The sequence below is a fragment of the Rutidosis leptorrhynchoides genome, chromosome 6 (assembly GCF_046630445.1).
Source record: "Rutidosis leptorrhynchoides isolate AG116_Rl617_1_P2 chromosome 6, CSIRO_AGI_Rlap_v1, whole genome shotgun sequence".
In the NCBI taxonomy this organism is placed as follows: Eukaryota; Viridiplantae; Streptophyta; class Magnoliopsida; order Asterales; family Asteraceae; genus Rutidosis; species Rutidosis leptorrhynchoides.
In genome coordinates, this window is record NC_092338.1 from 118060880 (window position 1) to 118070197 (window position 9318).

The 9318-nt window shown below is 34.5% G+C and overlaps 1 protein-coding gene across 1 annotated transcript; it reads right to left on the reverse strand.

Moving 5' to 3' along the window:
• Positions 1-218: 218 nt before the first annotated feature.
• Positions 219-1523, reverse strand: LOC139854014 (uncharacterized). The gene is made up of 2 exons (XM_071843345.1): positions 708-1523; positions 219-620 (listed from the first exon to the last, which is right to left on the reverse strand). Exons 1-2 carry the CDS (start codon positions 1521-1523, stop codon positions 219-221), a joined length of 1218 nt encoding a protein of 405 aa, XP_071699446.1.
• Positions 1524-9318: the final 7795 nt, after the last annotated feature.

Here is a 9318-nt window from a genome sequence, read left to right on the forward strand (position 1 = left end):
ACCTCTGTCAGTTGAGCATGTCAGTTTATATTTTTATTATTATTTTTATGATTTAAATTATAACATAAATGAATATAATTATAAAAATTAACATAAATAGAAATAACTTCCATTAAAATAAAAATAAAACATTACATTTCCTAATAATAAAAAAACATACGATTCCTAAAAAAAAAAAAAAAAAAAAAAAAAAACATTACGTTATCGCGATTAAAAAGTTACAATTCGTTAACTATTTCGTCATCGCGATTATGCCATAGATGTGAAACTAGAGTATGTCGAAGATACTCATGCTCGTCTTTGTCACGCAGCTCTTTTGTCTTCTCGGCATATACATCACACCTTTCGTACCAAGTTGATCCTTGTAGGTTGTTGACAGGCAAGTAGTAAGATTTATTTTCAACGATGTTAAAACCATTGTCTTCATTTATCATGTTGTGCAATATGATGCAACCATACATGATTCTTTTGATTTTGTTTACGCTATATGCCCTAGCAGGTTGTCTTAAAATACCCCAACGACCTTGCAAAATTTCAAATGTCCTCTCAACGTCTTTACGAGCTGCAGATTGTTTCTTTGTAAAGTATTTCCTTTTTGCGTCAACAACACTTGAGAATCCCTTAACGAAAGAAGCCCACGAAGGGTAAATCCCATCGGCAAGATAGTAGCCTCGATCGAAATCAACGTCCCCAATTTAGTATGGAACTTGAGGAGCCGTGTCAGTTAGTAAACTATCAAACAATGGAGATGCATTAAGGACATTCAAGTCATTGTTCGAACCGGCCATTCCAAAATATGCATGCCAAATCCAATTATCATACGATGCAACGGCTTCCAACATGATTGTCGGGTAACTGTGATCGCCTCGGGTGAAATGCCCTTTCCATGCATTTAGACATTTTCCCCAAGCCCAATGCATACAATCAATGCTTCCAAGCATTCCAGAAAAGCCGTGAAGTTCTTCATGTTTCTGATACAACCGACGTATATCGTCCTCGGTCGGTTCTCTCATGTATACATTACCATACAAGTCTATAATACATCTTGTAAAATTTTGCAAAGACTCACGTGATGTTCTCTCTGAAATTTGTAAATATTCGTCAAATAGATCCGGTGAATCCCCGTATGCTAGTTGACGAATGGCAGTAGTGACTTTTAAAATAGTAGATACTCCGAGAACACCACGTGCATCGGGACGTTGTTGAAAATAAGTAAACCACTTTGGTGCATCGGGACGAGTAGAGTAAGAAAGTATACCTTCAATTATTTTTTCAAGAAGACTTTGTGACATTCGATAACGCCGTTTGAAATATTCAGGGGGATACTTCGGATCTTGAACAAAATAATCGTTCATCAAACGATTGTGCGATTCTACACGATCACGACGAATGTAGCGACGTCTTCGTCTTGAGCTTTGAGCTTCATTTTGTTCCTCGACCTCTCTACGGATTACCACGTTATTTCGATAAGCAAATATACTTTTCATTGCGTTCACCAAACTTTCTTCGTCGGAACTACTCATTTTTAAAGAAATATTTTTATTTTGATGAGAGAATTTGGATTTGATTGTGTGAGTATATGTTGAGTAAAATGGATGTATATATAGAAGATTTAAGAAAAAATTATATATATATATATATATATATACTCCAACGGCTACTTGCTGAGTACTTGTTTTTTTCTTCTTTTCGAACGGTCCATTTTGTGCATCGCATGGGAGACTGACATAGGGGGGACGGACCAAACTGAAGCAACAGGGGAGTGGGGCGACTTGCTACTAGGAGCCCGACATGGAGGTGACATGCCTCCACTCCCACTGCTCTAAGACTGAGCATTTAGTATATATATGTGACATATATGCTATTTTCCTTTTCAGTTGTTGCAATTAGAAATATGACATGTGTACCAAACGGACGGTTCAGTTCATATACAGTTGAAGACAGTAATGACATCACTGAGATGCAAAACTTGTGCTTAAAACTCTGTAGCTAAAATTATCAGCAATTAAATTGTTGTTTGAATTGACATTACCCAAGTTATTAATTAGTTCAAGAGTTTGTTTTTTTTTTCTTTTTTACATATTTGTGATTGTGAGTTTGTTTGGTCAGCTCGATGAAGCGTGCAATCCAAACACCCGAGCGTATATCAAATTAGGTAGAGAATTGTAAACTTTAGTTGCATAACCGATGCATCGAGTCATTAAGCTATGTATTGGTCAAGTATGTAGGTAGAAAATCGAGCTATGGCGTCATTATAACTGATGCAGCTGAGTCATTAAGCTATGTAGCTAGAAAACTGAGCAAACACAACCTGACTCTAATAGTTTCTGGTATTAAGCTATGTATACCTAGTTAGAAATCAGTTGATTAGACTTCGATTCTTGCTATATTAGTCACTCTTGATCATCTCAACTGTTGCTGATGATTTATGTTAGGTACTTGGTATTTGTTGAAATGAATAACAGATTGCAGTTCACTAACTTTCATACTTACTCAGTTACATGAGCAAAGAGATTATATTTGTGTCATAATCATAGCATTTTTCCTAACTGACTTAACTCAAAAAACACAAATAGGTGTTGCTGTTGCCTCTCAGCAAAGTTAAACTTACACGTTGTGTTCGCTATTGAGAAAGAAAAAATACATGAAAACACAAGTTCTTTTCCACAATACTTTAGACTAATAGAATACAACTAGTGGGTGAACCCTCCAGTTGGGTCGGGAATTTGTACTGTTTGTGAGACATTGTTTGTACAATCAATATAACTAATATGTAAACGAACGATTAATTTTATAGTATGAACTTCCTGTCAAAATGGGTCGAGAATTTAGCTGTTAACTTTGGATCAACTTCCTGTCAAAATGCAAAAACCCCAACTACAAACCGCAAGGCTGAAATCGATCCATCAACAAAAAACTGAACTTGTTCGTTTGTTCTGACAACATAAATCTTAACGCGTTCGTTCATTCCGGGTACAGAAATTTGAACTCTTCTGTTTGACAAAAGAAATGAAGTCCTCATAAGTTTATGTGTTGGCAATATAAAAATAAACTACTCAAACATGATCATAAGCATCAACATACTGAGACTTATCCATAAAACAAATTCATGTTTCATACTTAGCTTTATAAAAAAAACCTGAAGCACGATCAAAACAATTATATAAGATTCTGAAACAAAATATTCCAATGCGAATAATCAAAATAATTCCATACATAACTTTGTTGTTGCATTTGTATGATATATGGTATGCAAAATCATACTGCTACTATGGAGTTACTAATTATTGAGCCCTTGAGTAGAAAAAGTACCTCTTAGGTGCGAACCAAGCAACAGCTTGCAGTTCACAACCACAATTCATAAAGCAGTCATAACATAAATTTCTGAATTGATGCAAAATTCCATATAATCGTGTACTTTGGAACCATCGTTTATTGGTTTGGGTGCACACATACGACATCCCAGAAAACAGACACCTGTAGAGGTTACAATAGTGCAGTGATACATAAGTCATACAACAAAAACGAAATCTGGTATCTCTGATATATCTAAAAGAGCTATCAATCTATTGTTACTTCTTTACTACGGTGTATTTTATCTTATATAAATATATGTAATATCTAAAAACCTACCAAAAACTAAAACAAATAACCACATATTTACATATGAAATGTTTTCTTGTGTACACCTTATGATACAATGACTTTGAAGGTCTCTGTTAGCCCCTCACATAGATGCTTAAGATACTCACGTAAAAATAGCATCAATATATAACATACTGTATGAAATGTCCCGTTCTTATTGATTAAAAACGTTCCATATTAATTGATTTCGTTGCGAGGTTTTGACCTCTATATGAGACGTTTTTCAAAGACTGCATTCATTTTAAAACAAATCATAACCTTTATTTCATAAATAAAGGTTTAAAAAGCTTTACGTAGATTATTAAATAATGATAATCTAAAATATCCTGTTTATACATGACCATTACATAATGGTTTACAATACAAATATGTTACATCGAAATCAGTTTCTTGAATGCAGTTTTTACACAATATCATACAAACATGGACTCCAAATCTTGTCCTTATTTTAGTATGCAACAGCGGAAGCTCTTAGTATTCACCTGAGAATAAACATGCTTTAAACGTCAACAAAAATTTTGGTGAGTTATAGGTTTAACCTATATATATCAAATCGTAACAATAGACCACAAGATTTCATATTTCAATACACATCCCATACATAGAGATAAAAATCATTCATATGGTGAACACCTGGTAACCGACATTAACAAGATGCATATATAAGAATATCCCCATCATTCCGGGACACCCTTCGGATATGATATAAATTTCGAAGTACTAAAGCATCCGGTACTTTGGATGGGGTTTGTTAGGCCCAATAGATCTATCTTTAGGATTCGCGTCAATTAGGGTGTCTGTTCCCTAATTCTTAGATTACCAGACTTAATAAAAAGGGGCATATTCGATTTCGATAATTCAACCATAGAATGTAGTTTCACGTACTTGTGTCTATTTTGTAAATCATTTATAAAACCTGCATGTATTCTCATCCCAAAAATATTAGATTTTAAAAGTGGGACTATAACTCACTTTCACAGATTTTTTACTTCGTCGGGAAGTAAGACTTGGCCACTGGTCGATTCACGAACCTATAACAAATATGTACATATATATCAAAGTATGTTCAAAATATATTTACAACACTTTTAATACATTTTGATGTTTTAAGTTTATTAAGTCAGCTGTCCTCGTTAGTAACCTACAACTAGTTGTCCACAGTTAGATGTACAGAAATAAATTGATATATATTATCTTGAATCAATCCACGACCCAGTGTATACATATCTCAGTATTGATCACAACTCAAACTATATATATTTTGGAATCAACTTCAACCCTGTATAGCTAACTCCAACATTCACATATAGAGTGTCTATGGTTGTTCCGAAATATATATAGATGTGTCGACATGATAGGTCGAAACATTGTATACGTGTCTATGGTATCTCAAGATTACATAATATACAATACAAGTTGATTAAGTTATGGTTGGAATAGATTTGTTACCAATTTTCACGTAGCTAAAATGAGTAGTTTTTACCAATTTAGTTTTGCTCGCCATTTCTTCGTTTCTAATCCGTTTTGAGTGATTTAAGCGGCCACGGTTTCGTATTGAACTTGACTTTATGAAACTAAACAGAAAAGGTATAGGTTTATAGTTAGAAATACAAGTTACAAGTTCTTTTTTGAAAGAGGTAGTCATTTCTGTCGAAAGAACCACATCTTGATGACTGTTTTGAAAAACATACTTTCACTTTGAGTTTAACCGTGATTTTTGGATATGGTTTCATGTTCATAAGAAAAATCATTTTCCCAGAAGTATAGCTTTTAAATCAAAGTTTTTCATAGTTTTTAATTATCCAAACCAAAACAGCCCCCTGTTGAAACTACGACGGCGTAAATCCGGTTTTATGGTGTTTATCGTGTTTCCGGGTTTTAAATCATTAAGTTTGCATATCATATAGATATAGATCATGTGTATAGTTGATTTTAAAAGTGTAGTTAGAAGGATTAACTTTATTTGCGAACAAGTTTAGAATTAACTAAACTATGTTCTAGTGATTACTAGTTTACCACTTCGAATATGATAGCTTTTTATGTATGAATCAAATGATGTTATGAACATTATTACTACCTTAAGTTCCTTGGATAAACCTACTGGAAAAGATAAAAATGGATCTAGCTTCAACGGATCCTTGGATGGCTCGAAGTTCTTGTAGCAGAATCATGACACGAAAACAAGTTCAAGTAAGATCATCACTTGAAATAACATTGTTATAGTTATAGAAATTGAACCAAAGTTTGAATATGATTATTATCTTGTATTAGAATGATAACCTACTATAATAAACAAAGATTTCTTGAGGTTGGATGACCACCTTACAAGATTGGAAGTGAGCTAGCAAACTTGAAAGTATTCTTGATTTTATGTAACTAGAACTTGTAGAATTTATGAAGAACACTTAGAACTTGAAGTTAGAACTTGAGAGAGATCAATTAGATGAAGAAAATTGAAGAATGAAAGTGTTTGTAGGTATTTTTGGTCGTTGGTGTATGGATTAGATATAAAAGATATGTAATTTTGTTTTCATGTAAATAAGTCATGAATGATTACTCATATTTTTGTAATTTTATGAGATAGTTCATGCTAGTTGCCAAATGATGGTTCCCACATGTGTTAGGTGACTCACATGGGCTGCTAAGAGCTGATCATTGGAGTGTATATACCAATAGTACATACATCTAAAAGTTGTGTATTGTACGAGTACGAATACGGGTGCATACGAGTAGAATTGTTGATGAAACTGAACGAGGATGTAATTGTAAGCATTTTTGTTAAGTAGAAGTATTTTGATAAGTGTCTTGAAGTCTTCCAAAAGTGTATGAATACATATTAAAACACTACATGTATATACATTTTAACTGAGTCGTTAAGTCATCGTTAGTCGTTACATGTAAGTGTTGTTTTGAAACCTTTAGGTTAACGATCTTGTTAAGTGTTGTTAACCCAATGTTTATAATATCAAATGAGATTTTAAATTATTATATTATCATGATATTATGATGTATAAATATCTCTTAAAATGATATATATACATTAAATGTCGTTACAACGATAATCGTTACATATATGTCTCGTTTCAAAATCATTAAGTTAGTAGTCTTGTTTTTACATATGTAGTTCATTGTTAATATACTTAATGATATGTTTACTTATCATAATATCATGTTAACTATATATATATATCCATATATATGTCATCATATAGTTTTTTACAAGTTTTAACGTTCGTGAATCACCGGTCAACTTGGGTGGTCAATTGTCTATATGAAACCTATTTCAATTAATCAAGTCTTAACAAGTTTGATTGCTTAACATGTTGGAAACACTTAATCATGTAAATAACAATTTCATTTAATATATATATAAACATGGAAAAGTTCGGGTCACTACAGTACCTACCCGTTAAATAAATTTCGTCCCGAAATTTTAAGCAGTTGGAGGTGTTGACGTATCTTCTGGAAATAAATGCAGGTATTTCTTCTTCATCTGATCTTCTCGTTCCCAGGTGAACTCGGGTCCTCTACGAGCATTCCATCGAACCTTAACAATTGGTATCTTGTTTTGCTTAAGTCTTTTAACCTCACGATCCATTATTTCGACGGGTTCTTCGATGAATTGAAGTTTTTCGTTGATTTGGATTTCATCTAATGGAATAGTGAGATCTTCTTTAGCAAAACATTTCTTCAAATTCGAGACGTGGAAAGTGTTATGTACAGCCGCGAGTTGTTGAGGTAATTCAAGTCGGTAAGCTACTGGTCCGACACAATCAATAATCTTGAATGGTCCAATATACCTTGGATTTAATTTCCCTCGTTTACCAAATCGAACAAATCCTTTCCAAGGTGCAACTTTAAGCATGACCATCTCTCGAATTTCAAATTCTATATCTTTTCTTTTAATGTCAGCGTAGCTCTTTTGTCGACTTTGGGCGGTTTTCAACCGTTGTTGAATTTGGATGATCTTCTCGGTAGTTTCTTGTATTATCTCCGGACCCGTAATCTGTCTATCCCCCACTTCACTCCAACAAATCGGATACCTGCACTTTCTACCATAAAGTGCTTCAAACGGCGCCATCTCAATGCTTGAATGGTAGCTGTTGTTGTAGAAAAATTCTGCTAACGGTAGATGTCGATCCCAAATGTTTCCAAAATCAATAACACATGCTCGTAGCATGTCTTCAAGCGTTTGTATCGTCCTTTCGCTCTGCCCATCAGTTTGTGGATGATAGGCAGTACTCATGTCTAGACGAGTTCCTAATGCTTGCTGTAATGTCTGCCAGAATCTTGAAAAAAATCTGTCATCCCTATCAGAGATAATAGAGATTGGTATTCCATGTCTGGAGATGACTTCCTTCAAATAGAGTCGTGCTAACTTCTCCATCTTGTCATCTTCTCTTATTGGCAGGAAGTGTGCTGATTTGGTGAGACGATCAACTATTACCCAAATAGTATCAAAACCACTTGCAGTCCTTGGTAATTTAGTGATGAAATCCATGGTAATGTTTTCCCATTTCCATTCCGGGATTTCGGGTTGTTGAAGTAGACCTGATGGTTTCTGATGCTCAGCTTTGACCTTAGAACACGTCAAACATTCTCCTACGTATTTAGCAACATCGGCTTTCATACCCGGCCACCAAAAATGTTTCTTGAGATCCTTGTACATCTTCCCCGTTCCAGGATGTATTGAGTATCTAGTTTTATGAGCTTCTCTAAGTACCATTTCTCTCATATCTCCAAATTTTGGTACCCAAATCCTTTCAGCCCTATACCGGGTTCCGTCTTCCCGAATATTAAGATGCTTCTCCGATCCTTTGGGTATTTCATCCTTTAAATTTCCCTCTTTTAAAACTCCTTGTTGCGCCTTCTTTATTTGAGTAGTAAGGTTATTGTGAATCATTATATTCATAGATTTTACTCGAATGGTTTCTCTGTCCTTCCTGCTCAAGGCATCGGCTACCACATTTGCCTTCCCCTGTGGTAACGAATCTCAAAGTCGTAATCATTCAACAATTCAATCCACCTACGCTGCCTCATATTCAGTTGTTTCTGATTAAATATGTGTTGAAGACTTTTGTGGTTGGTATATATAATACTTTTGATCCCATATAAGTAGTGCCTCCAAGTCTTTAATGCAAAAACAACCGCGCCTAATTCCAAATCATGTGTCGTATAATTTTGCTCGTGAATATTTAATTGTCTAGATGCATAAGCAATTACCTTCGTTCGTTGCATTAATACACAACCGAGACCTTGCTTTGAGGCGTTACAATATATCACAAAATCATCATTCCCTTCAGGCAATGACAATATAGGTGCCGTAGTTAGCTTTTTCTTCAATAACTGAAACGCCTTCTCTTGTTCATCCTTCCATTCAAATTTCTTCCCTTTATGCGTTAATGCAGTCAAGGATTTTGCTATTTTGGAGAAATCTTGGATGAATCTTCTGTAGTAACCAGCCAATCCTAAAAACTGGCGTAAGTGTTTCGGAGTTTTCGGGGTTTCCCACTTTTCAACAGTTTCTATCTTTGCCGGATCCACCTTAATACCTTCTTTGTTCACTATGTGACCGAGGAATTGAACTTCTTCCAACCAAAATGCACACTTTGAAAACTTAGCGTACAATTCTTCCTTCCTCAATACTTCTAACACCTTTCTCAAATGTTCACC